This window comes from Panthera onca, chromosome E1 (assembly GCF_046562875.1).
Source record: "Panthera onca isolate mPanOnc1 chromosome E1, mPanOnc1 haplotype 2, whole genome shotgun sequence".
NCBI lineage: Eukaryota > Metazoa > Chordata > Mammalia > Carnivora > Felidae > Panthera > Panthera onca.
In genome coordinates, this window is record NC_138352.1 from 26842834 (window position 1) to 26865300 (window position 22467).

Sequence of the window (22467 nt, forward strand, 5' to 3'; positions counted from 1 at the left end):
GAAGGACTCTGGCTTCAGTGGAGGGTCGTGTGTTCTTGAGAGAGACAACCCGAGAGGAGAAACAGTTCAGGGAGGAAAGCCGGATGGGCTTAGCTCTGGTTGAGCTGAGTGTGATGTCCGGGACATGACCGACATTCAAGTGTGGCCCTCAGGACAGAGATGTGGGCGGGAGACGGAGCTGAGCGTCTTCAACAGCAGGTGAGGGAGTACAGTGTTAGGGTGGGAGAGATCAGACCAGAGACAGAAAGGAAAGCACAGCCCCTGAGCACAATTATAAAGCCCACTTGGCTTACATCTACAGCCATCAGCAGCACAGTGTTTGACAAATAAAAGGCAACAAAAGCCAAAGAGGGGAGAGTCGCCTACCTGGCCTCCAACAGGAAAGGTAACTGACTAAATACATACATAAATAAAAAAAAAAAATGGTGTGTGGGGGAGGGTGGTCCTCACCTGAGACATCAGCGTGTCACAAGCCGAGGCCAAGCCAGTTCCGACTGAAATCCCAATAACGTTCACCACCTGCAAGGAATGACAGGCAGCTGCAGCTGGAGGACCGGCCGGGCAGTCGCTGCCTAAGAGCTCCCGCTAAGCCAAGGAGCCGTGACGGTTTACCTGCAAGGAGCAACCTGCAATCGTACACTTAAGACTTTGCATCTCACAGCAGATGGGCGTCCACGTCCATCCCTGGCGACTGTGAACAAAAACACAGCCTCCGACCAGAGGATCACAATCACTTCCTGTCAACCGGGGTGGCTGACAACGTAGTTCTTCTTGAACAACACAGCGTGTGTTACAATTTCCACATCAAAAAGTTAAGTTGCGGTTGATATCTAAAGGCCACGCCCCTGGTCTGCGATGTGCCTTTAAGAACGAGGACAGCAAACGTGTACTGAGCATATGCCACGTGCAGGCCCTGTCCCCAAACCCTCCCATACAGGGTTGTCGTGGGCATTGTGCCCGTTTTACGGGTCTTGGGAGCACGTCACAGAAAGCTTAGGTCACTCAGATGGCGACCCGAAGCTGGGAAGTCTGGCCACAGGCTTGAACCCTGTGATGAGAAACAGGACTGGTTTTGTGTCGCCCTCGTGTCTGCACCTTACCCAGGGCCCCTGGCAATGAACCTGCAGGTTAAGGTCAGGGCCCAAGGAGCCATTTTGCAATTGCGGAGGCTGGGGAGAGCTGGAGACCCTCATTTTCATCCCGGGTCTCACGTTTAGTGGTGATGTCAATCCCAAGGTGGGTTCACTTCTTGGCTGACCAAGATCATAAACTCTAGCCACCAGGAGTCAGTGACAGGCCACACACAGAGGGAGCAGCGGGAGGCAGGCGCCTTGTGTTCTCAATTCCAGCCCGGGACAGTGTCAGGGCCAAAGCTCCAAAACCCCTCAGCCTTCCAGGCAAAGAAAAGGAAGCCCAGCCGTCACTCTTCTTCTGTGACCTCAAGTCTATCTCCAGGCCAAGTCCGCTGTCTGAGACTGCTTGGATGAAAGTCAAGAGCGTTGTGCTTTCCCCACACAATGACCACCTGTATACGGAGACGGTTCGAGACTTGCTGACGTATCTCTCGTAGCAAGTTGTACGGGACACCATCTTCCACCTCAGGGTGTCCACGCCACTCCTCTGACTCAGTATCAGGAAAGGCCGTCCTTCCCCCGAACAGATGGCTCAGGGACATCTTGGACACACTGTGAATTTCTGCAAACTACAAGAGCTCAGGATGCCGGTAATTCTACCAGCTAATTATTTATCCTTCTGTACTGAAAGTATTTTTACAAACCAACTCAAATTCTTCATGAAACAAAACAAGGTGGGGTATAAATAAATGTTTGTGGCCGGGGGAGCGGGGGGGGGGGGGGGGGGGAGGGCAGGGGGCAGCTGGCTGGCTCAGTTGGTGGAGCACGCGACTCTTGGTCTCAGGGTCGCGTGTTCAAGCCCCATATTGGGAGTAAGAGATTCCTTCAAAAAAATAAAATAAAACCTAGGGGCGCCTGGGTGGCTCAGTCGGTTAAGCATCCAACTTCGGCTCAGGTCATGATCTCACAGCTCCGTGAGTTCGAGCCCTGAATCGGGTTCTCTGCGGCCAATGTGGAGCCTGCTTCAGATCCTCTGTCCCCCCACGGCCCCCTCTGCCCTTCTCCCACTCACATGGGTGCACACGCTCTCTCTAAAAAATAAACGTTAAAAAAATAATAAAATGAACCTTAAAAAACGTTCTTTTACTTAAAAAACAAACACTTTTGTAAATTCTCTCATTCCGCATACAGAATTTTTCATAAAGTAAAACATTTTTAACTGTATCTGGCTTTCATAAATAGTTTTCTTGAAATTGGGCCTACTCTCCTCCTACCAATTAGTTACAATTTAACGGCTGGTTAAAAGCACAGTCTTACCACGCACTGCCCAAGGAAAGACAGACATAGACTCCCTTACCTAAAACCTTAGCTACAGAAATTCCTCTCTTTGCAACATACCAACCTTCCCGCGTACCCTTTTCAGGCCTATCTATGGAATTTTAGGCTTGTATTTGCTCTCTACCTATTTTTACTTCAAAAAGTAGGAACTCTTTTTTATGCTCTCATCGGTGCGTGAATTGCGGGTAAAACAGAGAGACAGAAGGAAAGAAATTACTACAAACCTTCCATAAAATCTTAATTTTGTTTTCTCCCCCCAGGATACAGTTAAGATAGTTTTATTTAATTCCTTTTTTTTTTTTTTAATATTTATTGATTTTTTAGAGCGAGCAAGCACAGCAGGGGAGGGGCAAAGAGACAGAGAGAGACACACACACAGAATCCAAAGCAGGCTCCAGGCTCTGAGCCGTCAGCACAGAGGCGGACCTGGGGCTCGAACTCCCGAACCGTGAGATCATGACCTGAGCCGAAGTGGGACGTTCAACCGACTGAGCCACCCAGGAGCCCCTAATTCTTTCTTTTTTTTTTCTAATGTTTATTTATTTTTGACGGGACAGAGGATCTGAAGCAGGCTCTGCGCTGACAGCAGAGAGCCTGATGTGGGGCTCAAACTCATGACTCGGGAGATTATGACCTGAGCTGAAGTTGCACGCTCAACAGACTGAGCCACCCAGCCGCCCCTGGTTAAGACAGTTTTGGGGCGCCTAGGTGGCGCAGTCGGTTAAGCGTCCGACTTCAGCCAGGTCACGATCTCGCGGTTCGTGAGTTCGAGCCCCGCGTCAGGCTCTGGGCTGATGGCTTGGAGCCTGTTTCCGATTCTGTGTCTCCCTCTCTCTCTGCCCCTCCCCCGTTCATGCTCTGTCTCTCTCTGTCCCAAAAATTAAAAAAAAAAATAAAAAAAAAAGACAGTTTTGCCGAAATGGTGAAAGGAGACATGGGGCCTGTACGTGTATCATCACAGAGCCTTCAACCCTCACCATGTTACAGCAGGGCCGCGTAGGAGACAAATTCAGGAGGCGCCTAGATGAGGACCCGCTCACAGCTCCCCTGAGCTCTGCATTTTCTGGAAATATCCACTCGGGGCAGATCTGTGCCAGGAACCAGGCGTGGCAAAAATTAATATGAGCTGGCCGGCCAAGGCGAGAGTATTCAGAGACAGAGACTGTGGCACAGCATGGAAAGGTGGGGCTGGGGGGGGGGGGGGTCTGGGAAAATGTTCTGCAAATGCATGCCCCTAAGCTGCATCTAGAAGGATCCTCCCGAGCCTCACATGCAAGTCACAGAATGCAGGATCGAGAACGATTGATCGATCGGGGCAGTCAGGGCGGCAGAGTGAGAGAAGAGGGAGGGACCACAGCAAGGGAAGACCCATGAGGTCAAAGGGCAGGTGGGGACTTGAGAGGGCTCCAGGGATAAAAGGTTGCCAGCAGGAAAGTAAAGTTTAACACTGTTACAGTGAAAAACAACAACAACAACAACAACAGAACTGCTACCGTGCGCCCATGCTGAGAGATAACAATGTGCAGAGTGTGAGTCCTGAAGTGGATTTAGGGGGTTCCTGAAAGCCAGAGGGATGGACGGAGGTGGGGTCCCCACACCCAAGAAGCTGAGCACTCAGGCCCTGGGGTGTTTGATGAACACAGAAGAAGCCATGCACCGGCCATCAGATACCATGGACATGAACCATACAGGATGGTAAACCCGAAGGGACAGTCCGGAAATGGGCACTGCGAAAAGACAGGCTATTCAATCCAGGGGTGTCGGGAGCACTGGACAGCCACAGGCCAAAGCGTGACACTGGACCCCTATCTTACACCATACACACAAAAAAAAATAACTCAAAATGGATTCGAGACCTGAACGCAAGACCTGAAGCCATAAAACCCCTAGAAGAAAACACAGGCAGTGAGCTCTCTTGGTCTTGGCGAGGACTCTGGTTTTGACACCAACAACAAAGGCAACAAAACCAAAAATAAATGAGTGGGACCACACCAAACTCAAAAGCGCCCGCACCCTGAAGGAACCCACCGACAAAGTGGAAAGCCAACCTACAGAATGGGAGAAGATATTTGCAAATCGTACACCTGATAAGGGGTTCACCTCCACAATATGTAAAGAACGCATACAACTCACTAGCAAAAGAACCCCAAACAATCTAATTAAAAACTGGGCCGAGGATCTGAATAGGCATTTTTCCAAAGAAGACACACAAAGGGCCAAAGGATACCGGAAAAGGTGCTTGACATCACGAATCGTCAGGGAAATGCAAATTAAAACCACCATGAACTAACCCCTGCGAGAGTATGTGACAGGAAATAACAAGTGTTGGAGGAGACGTGGAGAAAAGGGAGCCCCTGTGCACTCTTGGAGGGAATGCAAACTGGTCCAGCCCCTCGGGGAAAACGGTATGAAGTCTCAAAAAATTAAAAACAGAACTACCATAAGATCCAACAATCGCACTTCTGTGTATTTGACCAAAGAAAACGAAACATGTAAATAAAATGCGGCTTATGCACTGAATCTTAGTTGGTCCTAAAAGAGAAGAACATCTTGCCATTGGTAACAATGCGGATGGACACTGAGGGCATTATACTAAGTCAAAGAAGTCAAACAGAGACAAATGCCCGTATAATCTCACTTACACGTGGAATCCAAACAAAGAAAAACTGAACTCATAGCAGATTGGTGATTGCCAAGGACTGGGGGGGAGGGGGGGGTGGAATGCCCGAGGGGCTTGGTGGTAAAGGCCATCTAAAGATACAAAGTCCCGGTTACGAAGTACATAACGTGTGAAAATGCAATGTACCGCATGGTGAATATAGTTAATAATACCATATTTCACACTTGAAACTTGCTAAGAGAGTAAATCTTAGAAGATTTCATCACATAGAAAAAAAAAAATCTGTGTGTAGTGATAAGATTTTAACCAGATTTAATGTGATCCCTTCACAATATACCCAAATACTGAATCATTACATTAGACACCTGAAACCGATTAAATGTTGTGTGTCAATTATACCTCAGTAAAAAAAAAATAATAATAATAATAATAAATTTTTTAAGGGGGCGCCTGGGTGGCTCAGGCAGTTGAGCATCTGCCTTTGGCTCGGGTCATGACCATCTCACGGTTGGTGAGTTCAAGTCCCACACAGGCTCGCTGCTGTCAGCACGGAGCCCGCTTCGGATCCTCTGTCCCCCTCTCTCTCTCAAACATTTAAGATACATACATAAACACGTAAGTAAATAAAAATTAAAAAAAAATTTAAAGAGCACTGCAAAATAAAGGTTTGGAACCAGCGACAGGAAAAGGGAGATCCCAACTGCGGCCCCGTGGATAAACAGAAAGTGTCCCTTCAGGTTTCCAATAATAACCCACTGTTAATGTCGTTCACAGCAGACAGAATGATCAGGAGTACAACATATGCCAGGGCCACCGTGCCCTATGTGGGGGAGGAATCAAGTTCATCCTTTCTGGAGGGGACACAGTTAACAGCCTGTACGTAAAGCTTCTCTGCTTTCTTCACTCTTTCTAGAGACCCAATCTAAAATCTCAAAGGAAGTAGAAATATCCCTTAGCCTGAATTAGTTCACTCAGTAACAGACCTGTAAATAAAATATCTGAGTCCACATACTAAGGTCACTTCACCCACAAAGCTGAAAAGAGAAACTCCGGCGGTCCCGCCACGATCCTAGAGCAGATACCGACCTCTGGTGGGGACGGAAGGGGAATTTTCTAAGGCTGGGAGAGACCACCTGCCAGCACCACCGGAACTATTTTCCACCTTCTCTGAAAGCCTGGATGGAGGAAGGCAACTTTCCGCTACATCACTAACAAACACTCAGGGACGAAAGCCTTCAAAGGAGGTGTAATTTCAATCCGTGGCCCAAGGGAGACACTTTAGTACAAGCGGGAAATACTGCGCCCATAATGAATTGTGCAATTCAAACCGATGGCAGACAATCTACATGATCTCTAAGTTCTCCGGTTTAATTTTACAACAGGAAAAAAAAAAAAAAATGCCGTTCTGTTCCTGTGACCGTATTATTGCTACAAATTCCTAGCAATCCCTGGCCGCCCTGGAATTGTATCATTGCTACAAATTCTTCGCAAGCCCGACCACCACGGGATGGTTGAAACAACGCTTCCCCGAGCAGTTTACGCGATCTCCTTTCAAATCTAGAGATAAGGCAAAAGCTACCCACGGGCCAAGCTCCGATAGTGTTAAGGGAAGAGATCAGACATAATACAGTGCAAATTCCGAGGCTTTACCGCGGGGCCGACCCCAATGGAAGTATTTAAAAAACAAAAGAGAAAGAAAAGAAGAGAAGAGAAGAGAAGAGAAAAAAGAAAAGAAAACCTACCGATACCGCGAGCGTAACGGCATCCAGCTCGACTTTGCCCAGATGCCCACAGAAGATGGAACTGACGACGCTAATCAGGAAGATCATCAACTGGGCCAGGAACTGCGAGGGAAAAAAGGAGGGAGAGCACGCGCTGACACCCTGCCCGCCCGCCCCGCCCGGGCCCCGCTCGGGCCCCGCTCGGGCAGCGCGGGGCGAAGGCGCTGGGGGGCGCCCCGAGCCGGGGCCGCCGTCGGGGCGCGCACTCACCACGGAGCCCGCGAGCGCCGCCAGCGCGGCCGCCTCCCGCCGCGCGTCGGGCGGCAGCGCGCCCCGCAGGCTCCGCAGGCAGCTGCGCCAGCGAGGGGCGTCGGGCGGCTCGGCGCTCTCCCGGGACGCGGCGGCGGCGGCGGCGACGGCGGCTGCGGGGGGCTCCATGCCGGCGCGGGGACTGGCGCGCGGGAGGCGGCGGGCTGGGGGCGGCCCCCGCACGGCCCCGCCCCGCGCGCCCGCGGACCGCCCCCACCTGCGCACGCGGCCGGGGGTGGGGGAGGGGGAGGGCCGCACCCCCGGACGCCGGACCTACGGGCCAACCGTCACCGCCCGCACATCCCCGGGTGGGGTTTGGGGGGGGGGGGTGGTGCTGGGGAGGCAGGACGGGGTCGGGGGCGCTGTGCGCTGACAAAGGAGACTGTAGCTTGGGAAGAGCGCAATGTGCTGCGGCGGGGGCGGAGAGGGCGAATTTCTAATTCCACCCACCGCACCCCGAGAGCACTGCGCCGGTTTTGCAGGTGAAGTCCCTCTCCCTCTGCCTCGGGTTACGGGTGTGTTAAAAGTATTTACTCCCCTGGGGATGCGCTCCTCGCCTGCAACTTGGGCTGATGAGATAAGCCTCCGCATCCCTTCCCAGGGGCTCCTACCTGGTGAAGGGAAGGCCAGGCAGGGTGAGAACTCTTTAGAAGGCGAGGGTATCCAGGAGGGGTATCCACAGGGGAGGGAATGAGGAGGGTGTGTGTGTGGGCTTCCTCACGAAAGAGCTGGGAGAGGGGAGGTTGCCGGCGAAGGCGGGGGTGGGGGGGGGGGCGGGCATCCTTCAGGGCAGGCCTTTAATCTTGGTCCCAGTAAAGTGACTCTCCTAGAAGAGTAAAGCACCGAGGGTGGAGATACCTTAAGGCGGCCCTGGGTGTTTTTTTTACTCATAGTAGCCAACATTTGTGATCTTGTCCATTATCTGTTCTTTGAGGGCAAAGGCCGTGCGTAGCTCTTTGTATCCATCCCAAGTACACAGCGTTCTTAATTCTGAGTTAAAGTGTCCCCCACCCCCCAGGAAGGTGGAATCCAAGTACAACTTGGTTACTACTTAATCCAAGGCCGCTACTGAAATCCTGACCACTCCCTCCACCCCAGAGGAATTAGCTAGGGTTGTTTGGATTTGCACAGCTCCAAAGACTTCCCCAATTATTCTCCAATGCTGGGGCAGAAGGGAGCATTCACCAAAACCTCATCCTTTTCAGACAAAAGCACGCATGCGCATGCATGCGCGCGCGCGCGCGCGCACACACACACACACACACACACACACACACACACCTCTTCCTTGGATATGCCGTGTTCACCACCTAAAGCTGGTGCCTTCATAAAGACAAAGACCCAAGCAGAAGATGAATGGGGCCCACCCAGGACCCCTTTCCTAGCCCCCTCTTTCCATTTCTGCTGCCTTCCAATCTTTAATCCCCTCCATCAACATAGGAAAAGGTCTGACTTCTTCCAGTTTGCCCAGAATAGCTCTTCAAGCCCTTTATTTCTCTCTCTGGGATGTCCACCCCTCTAGAAAAATGAGGTGCTGCTTCTCAGTGGGGTCTTGGCCTACAGCTTCCTCTCTCCTGGTCTATGCCAATCTTTCTCAGTCCGGACAGATTTTTAGACCATTGCTTAACAGGAAGCATGTTCATCAATGCCATCTGACTCCTCTCTTCTTAAACCGGTCTTCTCCTCTTTTGGTTTCTCAAGCACGTCCGTTGCCCACAGCGCCTGAGAGCTGGACCCCAAATGAATCTTAACAAATGCCATTTTCCCATTGAATAACCATAGAAGACACAAGGAAACAGATGCTGTAAAATATATTTTAAATAATTAGATGCTAACAGTCCTTAAGCACTCAGTACATACGTTTGTATCTAAAGAAACAAAAGCAGAAGAAATATCAAAGTCATAGATGAACACCATCAGTACACAGTGGTCCTGGGTTGAGACAATGATGGATGAGATATTATTAATCTCATCATTCAGACATTGTCTTAGACTAGAACATAGGTTTTTTTTACCTTAGTTCCTTTTCTTCATTAGAAAACATAATTTTGAACTCTCAATCCTTGAAAGCCATGGGCACAGTTGAACTACTTAACTGAAAACAAATTTCCACCGCTTGGCCTGTGCGTTACTTGTAAACTCAAAAAGTAGAACGACCTAACTGAAACATTTCCACCGCTTGGCCTGTGCGTTACTTGCAAACTCAAAAGGTAGAACGACCTAACTGAAAAATTTCCACCGCTTGGTCTGTGCGTTACTTGTAAACTCAAAAAGTAGAACGACTTAACTGAAAAATTTCCACCGCTTGGCCTGTGCGTTACTTGTAAACTCAAAAAGTAGAACTGCTTAACTGAAAACAAATTTCCACCGCTTGGCCTGTGCGTTACTTGTAAACTCAAAAAGTATCGCTCGACCTGACTCTCTCTTGCCTATCCCTCAACTCTGATATACACTCTCAGTAAAATCCCTAGGAGCAAGATTGAAATGACCCCCAGGAGCAGGAGCCCACGCCACAGCACCAACTGTCTCCCGGTCAACCTAGCGTCTTGGCTCATTTGCAGATCCAATGGAGTCTCGTCTCTTTGTACAACAGCTCTCCTTAACACTCTTCGCGGGTTCCTTGGGACCACCGCTGAGGGGAAAAAAGGAACTTAGTGAGCAGAGTAAAAGGGTATTTTTTTTATTAGTATAAAAGATGTCCTATATGTATGTTACTAGCCAGGGGAAAGTTTATTGAGGAAGCAGTTGCTGCCTTGGATACGCAAAAGAATACTATCTCAGAGTGCCTCTCCATTCACCCATCACAAACTCCGGAGCCTGCTATTGTGAGCTTAGGTCTACCAGGGAGCTCTGCCCCACCACAAGAACTAGAGGAATAAATACAGTGACTCTCTAGTTAAGATTCATAGGGCAAGTTTTCAAGGGGCCAACACTCCTCTAATTAACAGTTCAGAAGGAGAACAAGGCCAACGGAGGAGAAAAATCACCTAAGAGATCATTCAAGGCCATTCGCAGAACTGAAGAGAGATGTGACTCTTCACATCAGGGGGCCTACTAAGCATCCAGCAAGGGTGTGACTCAGATGTAGATTCAGTCTTCCAAAGCTTCAGAGTAGTCAGAATTCAGGAAAATATCCTAAAAGCTTCCCGAGAGAAACGCAAAGGCAGTTGACAGAAAGAACCAAGAATAAGATGGGCATCCGACTTCTTAACAAGCATAGTGGATACTGGGATGTGCTGATGGCCCTTGGGAGTTGTGAGAGAAAAGAATTTCGAATAGAGTAATTCCAGCCCACTCTCACAAAATGCTTCCTCCATGCCAGGCACTGTTCTCAGCGCTTTACACGTATGAAACTCACGTAACTCTCACGACAGTGGTATGATGTAACTAGTATTATTACCCTTTTACAAATGGGAGATGATAGGAAACTTGGACGAACCATCCGCTGAAGACAATTATGCTGAAGACAATTATGAAAGCCGGATAAAACGAATGAAAAATATCATCTTGAAGGTATCAGAGTACTACCGAAGTAACAAAAAGTCACCAGGGCAAGATCTACGGGAAGCTGGAAACCCAGCAAAGTAAGCCAGCTTTGGGGGCCACTTTTGACCTGAGAGTTCTCCATCTGGACCTGAGCAATGCTTTTGGGGGGGAGTTTAGTCCTCACCAAGGTAAACCCCTCTGGACTCTAGGCCGGATCTCAGGGGCTGTATCCAAGAATTCAGGAGGAACCAGAAGTAAACCAAGCCTCACCCTGGTTGCCTTCAAGTCAGCTGGGGGCTCCGGGAAGCTCAGTTTCTGAAATTGCCCTAGACTGCTGGTAACCCTAAGTGTTCGACAAAAGCAAAGGAAAATCCTCCCTGAAGACAGACAGACATCACAGGCCTCAAATTACTTCCACCGGCAATTTTCAAATACAAGATCTGGAACACAATCAAAGATAACCAGGCACACAGGGGACCAGACAACATGAACGAAAACTGGCAGGAACAATGGAATTGGCAGCCGTAATTCAGCCAGTCTGTGAACTCGGTAATAAAGAAGCGAGGAACTAGTGTGAGTACATGACTAACTGCCGAAGGATCTGGAAGTCTGGGGAGATTACAGATTTGACAGAGAGAAAGTGATATACACACTTGCATGATGGTCACCGGAAGCAACAGTTAAAACAACGATCTGTTTAAGGCCCATCTTTGCCTGGTGAATGGGGGAACCCTATAGACACAGACCTACTAACGTCAGCTTCCAAGATAAGGTCAACGCACAGGATCACCGAGTATTAGAGATCCCTTTGGAATGCTTACGTGAGTACCGTTAAGTCAGCCAAGGAACTGGCAACCTGCAGTGTACCTAAAATTGAGTGTTGCGTGACTTTATCATTTGTCCCTGAAACTTTATTTCCCGGGTTTGGGGGGCACTCATGGCAGAAAATCTAGTTGTGTCCCACAAATGGCCCCTCCTGGACCACCTGGACAGGCCTGTTTCCAAGAGGTGAGAGTTTATTCCATACCTATGTTCTGATAGACTGCCGTCCGGGCCGCAGACTGGGTCCTAGCCTGGGCCACATTTAGTCTCACATTGGCATGTACCCGAGCCTAGAAGATGAAACTCAAAGTCAATCCGCAAAGCATTATTTACCACCGTTATAAATAAAACATTTGACTTGACTACTACCCAGTTTAGGAAAAACCAAGCCATTCTCTGTAACTGACATGTAAGGGGACCTTCTCTGGTTCCCAAGTATGGAATCGTCTTTCAGGATGATTGACATAAGGTCAATGGTGGGGGGGGGGGAAGGGATCGATGGAAAAGCACTAGGGGGAAGGCTGGGCCCAAGTTCAGAGGATTCTTCCCTTTTTCCTTCATTTTTGTTTTATCGACCATCTATTTTCAGACCCCACATTGACCCTAGCAAGCTGGAGACACTCATGTGTGCAGGTATCTTAATGAAATATTTTGGGATCATAAAAAACACTATCAGGATAAATTGGCTGGCATGCCTCCTTTCTTTCCAGTTTCAAATCCTGTCCTCAAATTGATTTTTCAGGCACAAGGGTGGTAGCCTGGCTTGGGATACGAGGAGGAAAGGAACCCCTATTTTTCTGTTTGATAAATAAACAAAAGGGAAATGGATAACTGCAGGGGTATCTGGCCCTTAGCATCTGAAATAAAGGCAATTGAAACAACAACAAAGCATTGGTGATAAAAGGGGAAAGAACCTTACAAATGAGAGGGAGAGAGCCTGAACAGATTGTTTTCTAGGAGAGGAACTTTTATGGGCCAGCAATGAACATAGTTACCTCTTCACAGGCTTTCTTCCAGTTTAGCTGAGAAATAAAGATGAAAAAACACACACACTGCGTGATCACACAGATAAGGATGCCTGACCACAGACCTAGAAGTGGAAATATTTAATAGAGGTTAATTCCATGGAAAACAGGGCACCCCTGGGGAGTATATGCCTCCTGTCTCACTTTGAGAATCTGCTTTCACGGCTGCAGTGGAGCCCACAGTGATCCAGACATCCCCTTCCTGCTCTCCTTTGGTTTCCAGAAGGTTCTGAGAGGCCCAGGGCTCCCTGTGGTCACTGCCCAGTGCTCTGGGTCTCAGAACTGATGTTTAGACGCTCTTTTTGGCCTTTGTGATCCTAATACTTTGCTAGTAAGAGACACGCAGGTTATAAGGAAATGAAATTCCCAAGACAGACTATTTCCTGTTCTCTAAGAGTGCTATGCTTCTGAACAGCTATGGCCTATTTTCCTCAAAAGGGACTAACGTTTTCAAAATGCACAAGTCACCAGCCATGTTAAGTTCCCTCCGTTGGCACTTCCTACAGGCTTACTGGCTTTGGGCACAGACTTCCAGAGCTCCTGGGACAAGGTTGTCCGCAGAGGGATGATCACAGAGAGGCTGAGGGAGAACAGAACACAGGAAAAGCCTTGTGGATCTCAAGGTACCATCGCACTCTACCTAGTAAACCCACACGGGACACGGAGACCCCAAGTGAGAAGGGTTTCTTTGGTCAACAGTGAAGCAATGGCAGAATCAGAAAAGCCAACAAGCGCTGTGAGGAACTGAATATGCCAACAGCCAACGGGCAGACGATATGTAAAAACAGAACTCTAGGGGCGCCTGGGCAGCTCAGTCGGTTGAGAGGCTGACTCCGGCTCAGGTCATGATCTCATGGTTCACGGGTTCAAGCCCCACGTCAGGCTTTTGCATTGACAGCATGGAGCTACCTGCTTCCAATTCTCTGTCTCCCTCCCTCTCTGCCCCTCCCCGGTTCACACACTGTCTCTCTCTCTCAAAAATAAATAAATATTAAAAAAAAAAAAAATAGAACTCTGATCCACAGCCTACAGCAATCTGTCCAGAAACCAAGCCCTTACCTACAATAAACCCGAGAAGCCAGCTGGTTACATGTCAAACTCTGGGAATAATCCAGGGTGCTACATAAGAACTTCTGCAACAACTGACCCAAAACGGCCAGGACTTGATCGATAATTGACACGTTCCCTAAGTTTTGTCCCTGCTTCCAACTTAGGGCCAACCAGAGAAAAGCAAACACGCCCTCCCCCCTACCCCCACCAATCCCACAGGATGCCCCGATTCCGGCTTCCCCGGGACATGAGGGCACACCTGAGACCTCTCTTAGTTTCCCTGTAGAGTTCTCCCACCCCTCTGCCTGCCTCTGGGTCTCTGCCCAAACTCCGGTGGTGGTGGCTGACTCCCTTGCTAGAGCAAACTCAGAATAATGGCCTTCGTTTTTCCCATTTCCCATGAGTCCACAGCTCATCATGGAGGCCCCACAAGACCTGGCCTACACTGCCTACCACCACAGGCCCCAGCCTCCAACCCAATGTGGTACCCACAGAGGCCCCTTGTGCCTGTCGGCCTGTGGCGTGTGCAGTCCTTGACGATGTGAGTTCGGGCCAGGCCTGCGCCCCAATCTCTTTACAATGAGCTCCTCGGCTCAGTACCCAGGTTTTGTCCCTGGTTCCCATTCGTTTGGCATCTTGGGTGGAATCAGGCCATTCCTTTTCATCCCTTTTGCTGTGCTTTGTGGTGCTGTGTAAAGTGTTGTCTGTCACAGAGGGACAGTTAGAGGCCAGAACCCAGGCACAGGCCCTAGAAGCCCGCCGCGTGTGCCGATCTCACGGACCCACGAGGAGTTTGTGGTTCTCAACCCAACTGGCATCCACTGGGACAGACTTTTCTGCAGGTCACCACTAAGACCAGATGAGGCTCTCCTGTCACGGTTTTGTGTCCTGAGGCCTTGGCTTTGATCCAGGGAGCTTTCTTTTTGGGTTTCCGCCCGCCCGTTCTAAGCCCCTTCCAACCGCCGTGTGGGCGTCAGAGAAGGTGCTCGATGTCACAACCCTTTCGTCTCCTTTTGTCGATGAGAAAACTAACACTGAAATTGGAAAGCGAAGATGAACACAGAGCTTGGTAGGAAACATAACCCTTTCGCTGACCTACAACACATGGGAGAACCATTTTGAAAAAGGACTTTGGGACAAAAATGAGCCAAGACCCCAAGTCTCTTTGGGACCTGCAAGAGAGACCGCTGGATGGCCGCCCCCCGCCCCCACCCCGGCCAACCTCCAACTACAAGGACACTTGCAGATATTGTAAACAGAAGGGATGCCAGGAAGGGAAAACCCAAGACCAAAAACTCTCTCGTCTCAGGTCAGTGAGTGCTTGCGGAAGGCAAAATCACCCACTATCCCGCCAGGCCCTTCAACGCTCCAGGTGAATTCACCGTAAATAAAGACGGCCATCCTCATCAATGCCTGGCGGATGCCCCGCTTTCTACAAGCAGCCCCGGCACCTTACCCAACCTCTGTCTCAGGGTACACATATTGCACACGTGATTGGTATTTCAAATGACCCACAGGTTTTCCCAATCTCCCAGTCTTTTTTTTTCCCCCCTAAGTTTATTTATTTATTTTGAGAGAGACAGAGAGCACAAGCCGGGGAGAGGGAGAGAGAAAAAATCCCAAGCAGGCTCTGCACGGTCATCGCAGAGCCCCACGCAGGGCTCAAAACTCACAAACCGCAAGATCATGACCTCAGCCGAAAGCAAGAGTCAGACGCTTCGGGTTCCGTGCTGAGAGCTCAGCCTGGAGCCTGCTTCGGATTCTGTGTCTCCCTCTCTCTCCCTCTCTCTGCCCACCCCACTCCCACTCTCGCTCTGTCGCTCAAAAATAAATAAGCATTTAAAAACTTTAAAAAAAAAAAGAGGCACTAATCCGACTGAGCCACCCAGGCACCCCCGCCAATTATCCCAGTCTTTAACCGTAACCCTGGAGCCCTTGACTGAGAGGCGCACCTTCCTGCTCGGTGCTACCACCCCTGCAAATTTCACAGAGGGAGCCTTCCTCTGCAGGCGGAACCGTGATATCAAATGCATACCAGAGATCTGAGCGGACTCCTCTATTTATGGTCAAATTCGGTCTGCTCGGGGTGCACACCTTGCTTCCTATATTTGACACAGACCCCAGACAAGGACCTTGACACTATGCCTGACACTCCATGGCCTTGGTTACTGTACTAACACAGCCAAAGGATTGGAGCAGGACCCCTAAAAGTTCAGACTGCTCCTACCAAGTGTTACCTAAACTTCCTTCCCCAGCATCCCTTGAAGGCAAATGAAAGGATTCAAACTTAGCACTGAAAAGTCACACCCAGAGGTCTTTCCATACCCTGGACTGGCCCTTAGAACTGTCACTAAAAAAAAAAAAAAAAAAAAAAAAAAAAAAAAAGTCAGATGCATGAGGATATCTTTACTCAAGACTTTCGGGGCCATCAACAAAATTGTTATCCCTCGCTCACCACAAATACCCGACCCAGAACCATCGTGACATCAATCCCTCCTGAAGCCACTCGCTTTACTGTAGTGATGTGTCTTTGTTCTGCTCTGTTCAGCGAGCCTCTACACGGGGACGGCTGACACCCCTTTCCTTCACCAGCCGAGGACAACAGTGTGTCTGCACAGTCACGGGCTAGGAGGGCCACTGAATCCCCCCCACCCCCCTCAATTTTTCTCAGTTCCTTAATCGAGAATTTTAAAAATCGGGGCACCTGGGTGGCTCAGTCCGCTGACTACCTGACTCGATTTTGGCTCACGTTAGGATCCCGGGGTCGTGGTCGGGAGCCCTGCATCAGGCTCCGTCCTTGCTGGGGATTCTCTCGCTCTCCCTCTGCCCCTCTCCCCACTTGCACTCCCTCGCTCTAAAATAAAAAAAAAAATTGTTTTCTAATTTAAAAAAGAATTTTCAAAATGTACATTTCCCTTGTGGTTCTTTTTTTTTTTTCCTTTTTTTAAATCACAGCAGGATTCATTCATTCATTCATTCATTCATGAGACAGAGGAAGAAAGCACGTGAGCGAGGGAGAGGGGCAGAGGGAGAGGAAGATCATCTTTTTTTTTTTTTTCCTCTTGAGAGGGCACAAGTAAGCAAGAGGCAGAGAGATAGGGAGACAGAGAGAGAATCCCACAACAGGCAGAGTGGGAGAGGAGAGAGAGAAGCGGGGCTCGCCTGAAGCAGGGCTCAAACTCACCCAAAGTGGGGTTCAAGCTCGCCCTCTGAGGGACTCGAACTCACAAACCGTGAGATCGTGACCTGAGCCGAAGTCAGATGCTTAACCAACTGAGCCACCTTGTGATTCATTTCTGATACATGATGCACCAGCACTCTTACTTTGTGCGGAGAATGAGGAAGTGCACGTAAAACATCCTGTTTTCTTGTTCTCAGCCTTGGCAGAAGAGAGACATCGTTGCAAAAGCACAATCACAATTTTGCCACAACACAGTTCGTTTAGGGTAGGACCTATCCAGGATTTCTGGGTTTAACTGTATATTGCAGACCACGGGGGCCAAATTTTTCTGAGCTTGCAACACCTCTCTATGAATCGACTGGTCCATAGAGACAGACCCTGTGCTCAGGAGGCCCCAACACGAACAGGTTTCTGAAACCTAGAAGGCTCCTCAGCAGGCCTCCTTCCCACCCAGGCATCCCCAGCTACAAAAAACTACTTTGTCTCTCTGTGCCCATAATCTCAAAGTTCATGAGTTCGAGCCCTGTGTTGGGGTCTGTGCCGACAGCTCGGAGCCTCGAGCCTGCTCTGGATTCTGTGTCTCCCTCTCTCTCTCTCTCTCTTCTCTGCCTCTCCCCTGCTCATGCTGTGTCTCTCTCTCAAAAATAAATAAACTTCGAAGAAAAATAATAAAACAATAAAATATTAGACTGCAGTCCTCTACCCGACATAAAACATCAGCCCAGATAGCAGACCCTACTGTGACTCCCAAAGTATGTCACCAGCAAAGACCACAGAGTAGACATATATGCGGATGGCAAACTGATGCTGTGGGAGAAGCCCCTGCCTGATGTGGGGCTGTTCTGGAAACGGGGGGTTTCTCACCTCTGCTGGAGCCCCTATCACAGATAGAAAGCAAGTGAAGAAACCTTTAAACTCACTTCCGTCTTCCAGAGAGGCAGCCGTTGTAAACATGGAGACCCACAGAGAACAAGAGAACGCAGAAGCCAGAAGGAGACCCTTGCAGATCACTGAGCCAAACAAGCCACTTTAAACCAGGTTCTGATCCTATCCGAGCCCTCCAAAGATAGATCTCTGGAGGGTTCAAAGAGGCCGCTGTAAAAGACCAGTGTTTAGCCTCCGGTTTTGAAAAAGACGAAAGGAAAACACATCTGGCTGCACACCCATCACTCAGGGAATCTCTGGCACCATCAAGATGGCCACTCAAGAGCACAAGATGAGGGGCTCCTGGGTGGCGCAGTCGGTTAAGCGTCCGACTTCAGCCAGGTCACGATCTCGCGGTCCGTGAGTTCGAGCCCCGCGTCAGGCTCTGGGCTGATGGCTCGGAGCCTGGAGCCTGTTTCCGATTCTGTGTCTCCCTCTCTCTCTGCCCCTCCCCCGTTCATGCTCTGTCTCTCTCTGTCCCAAAAATAAATAAAAAATGTTAAAAAAAAATAAAAAAAAAATAAAAAAAAAGAGCACAAGATGATTTCAAATGGATGTTAGCGAAGTTTCTCCACGAAACTATTCGTCATCACAGAGTAGACGGGTTGCTTAGCATCTGAAATCAACGTCGGTGGGGAAACTTTAAAAAAATAGCTGAGGGGCGCCTGGGTGGCTCGGTCGGTTAAGCCTCCGACTTCAGCTCAGGTCACGATCTCACGGTCCGTGAGTTCGAGCCCCGCGTCAGGCTCTGGGCTGATGGCTCAGAGCCTGGAGCCTGCTTCCGATTCTGTGTCTCCCTCTCTCTCTGCCCCTCCCCCGTTCATGCTCTGTCTCTCTCTGTCTCAAAAACAAATAAACGTTAAAAAAAATTTTAAAAAAAAATAGCTGAGATTTTTTTCAGGTCATGTGTCGCTCGTCACCAACATAATCCTGGAGAAACCGTCAAGGGCGACATGGCCGGGAACCAGGCCTCAAGGGACATTTGAACGCCTACAGATGGATTTTGTCCAGCTTGTATCCTCCATAGGATTTACATACGGTTTAGTTATCGGTTGTCTATTTTCAGGATAGATGACGCATTTCCTTGCTGAAAAGCTACAGTACCATCACCAAAAAGCTGCCTGACTTTGTATTTCCAACCTGATGTCTCAGGTTTTACAGGTCTCAGATGGCAAGTTTTATACCAAGTGACTGAGGCACATGCTTTATGGGAGCCATATAAAAGAACTCTGTAAAGTATCACTCCTTACTCAAAAAACTATGCTGTCCTCATCACCCACAATCTTCTGGAAAAGTAGAAAGGACCAATGTCATCCTTAAACTCATCCTTAAATTCTGAAAGAATTAGGACACTGGAAGGCCTGTGTCTAGGGATTTCACCACCAATACCAGCCTGACCACACTGATGGGCTATACGTGCAAAATATCACCAGGGTCCTACCGCCAACAGCTTAAGGCTGCCTTCCCACAACATCTTCCTAAACAGCTTCTTCACCTTCTTTAGCCAGAAGATTTCATCTACCGGAAGAGAGAGCAGGGAAAACTGCTCCTGAACCTTGTTGGCAGGGACCTTTTCAATGGTTGTGATGCTGGCTGGTTGCATTTTTTCCCAAGTCTTGAATGGTTCTGCACAATCGCTCACCATGATGGTCATCATGACGGTACAACATCAAGGAGCTCAAGAAGATCTTGCAATACAGTTGACTATGAAGATGACTGTACAATCCCCAAGTGGTAAGACCTGGCTCCCTAGCTTTCCCTGAATTCCCCTTGTCTCTAATTTTCCCTGAAAAAGAGGAGACTGAGACACTGAATATACGATGGCCACACCATATATCAAAGTAGAACTCTGGGGGCGCCTGGGTGGCTCAGTCGGTTAAGCGTCTGACTTCGGCTCAGGTCACGATCTCGCGGTCTGTGAGTTCGAGCCCCGCGTCAGGCTCTGGGCTGATGGCTCAGAGCCTGGAGCCTGTTTCCGATTCTGTGTCTCCCTCTCTCTCTGCCCCTCCCCAGTTCATGCTCTGTCTCTCTCTGTCCCAAAAATAAATAAACGTTAAAAAAAAAAAAAGTAGAACTCTGACCCACAACCTGCAGCAACAGAGCCAGGAAACCCCTTATCCACAATAAACAACCGAAAAGCCAGCCTGTTCCACATCAGACTTGCAGATAGCTATCCCTAAGGACACTCCAGGACGCTAAACATTAACTTCTGCAACAGCTGACCCAAAATGGCCAGGATTTGACTTAAGAACTGACAGCTTCCCTAATTTTTGTCCCTGCTTCCCACTCAGAACCAAGCAAAGAAAAGCAAACACGCACCCCTGACCAATTGCACAGGATGCCCCACGTCTACTTAGCCTGCTTCCAGCTTCCCCAGGCCACCAGCGTCCAACACCAGAAGCGTGCCCCTTTCCCCCCTACCCTCCCCCCCCGCCACAAAACCTTCCCAACTCCTCTGCCTGCCTTTGGATCTCTGCCAGAACTCCAGGGATGCTGGCCCCGGCCTTGCCAATCTTCAAGCAAGTAATAACAGTATTATTAACTGTAGCTACCAAATTGCACATTCCCAATCCCCAGGACTTACTTTATAACTGGAAGTTTGCACCACAGCATTTTTTTTTAATGTTTAATGTTTTATTTTTGAGAGAGACAGACAGAGAGACAGAGCATGAGCAGGAGAGGGGCAGAGAGAAAGGGAGACCCAGAATCCAAAGCAGGCTCCGGGCTCCAAGAGGTCAGCACAGAGCCCGACGCGGAGCTCAAACTCATGAACTGTGAGATCAAGACCTGAGCCGAAGTTGGGACCCTTAATCGACTGAGCGACCCAGGTGCCCCACCACAGCATTTCTTTTAAGTGATTCTTTTTTTTTTTTTTTTAACATTTATTTTTGAGAGACAGAGAGAGACAGGGCATGAGCAGGGGAAGGGCAGAGAGAGAGAAAGAGACACACAATCCGAAGCAGGCTGCAGGCTCTGGGCAAGCTGTCAGCATAGAGCCTGATGCGGGGCTTGAACCCACAAACTGAGATCATGACCTGAGCCGAAGTCGGACGCTCAACCGACTGAGCTACCCAGGTGCCTCTCTTTTAAGTGATTCTTAACTCCCTCTGCTTTGCACATCCTAGGGATGCTTTTGTCAAATGAACAGCACTGGGAACACAGATCTGTATTTTTAAGTGGATTTCTCTAATATTTCCCTTAGCTATGCCACTGGCAAATCCAAAATATGAATAATGCCAGAAACTCAGCTAAATAATTTTCTGCACCACGATGAAAGCCAGTGAACTTTGCACTGGCAACTCCATTCTTTGAACATCTCCCGTATTTTTCATTAAAATATTATTCAGCTGGAGAACAATGTGCAGCATAACGGGATGGGAAGTTCACTCCAGGTATCGGATGACTTCTCACTGCTCCCCCGCCAGCCAAGTACTGTTGGGTAAAAATGAGCCACGCTTAAGTCTGTCACCACTTCACCCAAAGATAAAGTGCTCAGGTTTTAACATCATCATGCGTTAACCACCAGTGTATTCCAAATTATTATCTTAGAAATCAAAGCTGGGCCGTCATTTGTTTCTATACTTCAAAAAATTTTTTAAATGTTTTGAGAGAGAGACAGACAGAGCACGAGCAAGGGAGAGGCACAGAAAGAGGGAGACACAGAATCCGAAGCAGGCTCCAGGCTCTAAGCTGTCAGCACAGAGCCCGACGTGGGGCTCGAACTCACGAACCGCGAGATCAGGACCTGAGCAGAAGTTGGATGCTTAGCCCACTGAGCCACCCAGGCGCCCCTCTCTCTGTTTTTCAAGGTTAGCATGGATTAAGTCCTTTCCTCCAAGTGTGGCAAAGGGATAAAGAGTCCCCTCACACCCCTGTGCCTGCCTTCTGTGCTGTTCGCACACATCACCCCCATGGCCTTCTGGGGAGACCTGCAAGGCACAAGGCTTACAAGGTCGTACCAGGCGGGAGGTGGAGGCAACAGAATGGCAATGAAGGTGACATTGAGAGCACAGCTCTAAGGGCTGCATGGGCTGACACAGGAGCCATGCTCCAGGATGTACTCAGCTACCATGGCTGCTGCTGGAAGTTCTGTAAGCATCACGCCAAGGCTGACCCATGGCTTCCCCTGCCTCAGCCCAAACACTCCAATATGGCCAGTTTATGATGGCCACAACCAGTCCTGCAGACTCACTCTCCAGGTCTCACCATACAAGCGCTTCTACCAAAGGACAGAACCGGGGCCACAAAAGGCACGTTTCTCCAAGCTTCCTCGGCCCTCCTGCTCTCACCAACTCTGAGGACGTGAGAACTTAATGGCACAGGGCAGGGAGAGGAGTAGAAAGGTCACCCTGCTCTACTCAAGCATGTCAGTGTGAAAAGCGGGCCCGGCTGGGCAAGAGGGGCGTGAACTTGCAGTCCCGGGTCCCTGGCTACCTGCTGTCCACTCCGTGCTTCTCACTGACAGGGCACGGAACAAGCATGCAAAAGTTTCAAAGTTCCAGGGCCAAGTCTCAAAAAAAAAAAAAAAAAAAGAAAAGAAAAAAGCCTCCATGCTCCAACAGTCATTTCCAGGCCCCATAAGTAACAGATCTGCCTGCCCGTGGTTAATGCTTACCAAGCACTTTCAGTCTGGCCAGGAACATCAGCGAGATCCCGACAGGGAGACCAACCACATAATACCCGACGGCATTGACCATGGCCCCAGCCTTCTGGTTGCCACTTCCCCGCAGGATGCCACCACTTGTGCACTGTAGGCAGAAAACATCCATCAGTGAGAACAGTGCTGAGGCTTCTGAAAGACTCCTGTCCCCAAGCACCTCCCATCCCGGGGCGGGGGCGGGGCTCGGACTTAAAATCCGTGATAAAAACGTTCGGTATTACCTACCTGCCCCATCCCAGTTGCTCTTTCCTTCTCTTT

The 22467-nt window shown here is 49.4% G+C and overlaps 2 protein-coding genes across 2 annotated transcripts in view; both read right to left on the minus strand.

The window, feature by feature from the left end:
* Positions 1-7190, minus strand: part of LOC132687104 (multidrug and toxin extrusion protein 2-like) — a 57827-nt gene extending 50637 nt beyond the window's left edge. The window contains exons 1-3 of the mRNA XM_078437659.2: positions 7023-7190; positions 6774-6875; positions 451-519 (exon numbers count right to left, since the gene is read on the minus strand). Of these exons, the coding sequence (XP_078293785.1) occupies positions 451-519; positions 6774-6875; positions 7023-7190 (339 nt within the window). The remainder of the gene's footprint in view (positions 1-450; positions 520-6773; positions 6876-7022) is intronic.
* Positions 7191-8857: 1667 nt separating this feature from the next.
* LOC132688251 (multidrug and toxin extrusion protein 1) overlaps positions 8858-22467 on the minus strand; it is a 37314-nt gene continuing 23704 nt past the window's right edge. The window contains exons 14-17 of the mRNA XM_060647153.3: positions 22165-22297; positions 12365-12459; positions 11575-11659; positions 8858-9693 (exon numbers count right to left, since the gene is read on the minus strand). Coding sequence (XP_060503136.1) covers positions 9491-9693; positions 11575-11659; positions 12365-12459; positions 22165-22297 — 516 coding nt within the window. The 3' untranslated portion in view covers positions 8858-9490. The remainder of the gene's footprint in view (positions 9694-11574; positions 11660-12364; positions 12460-22164; positions 22298-22467) is intronic.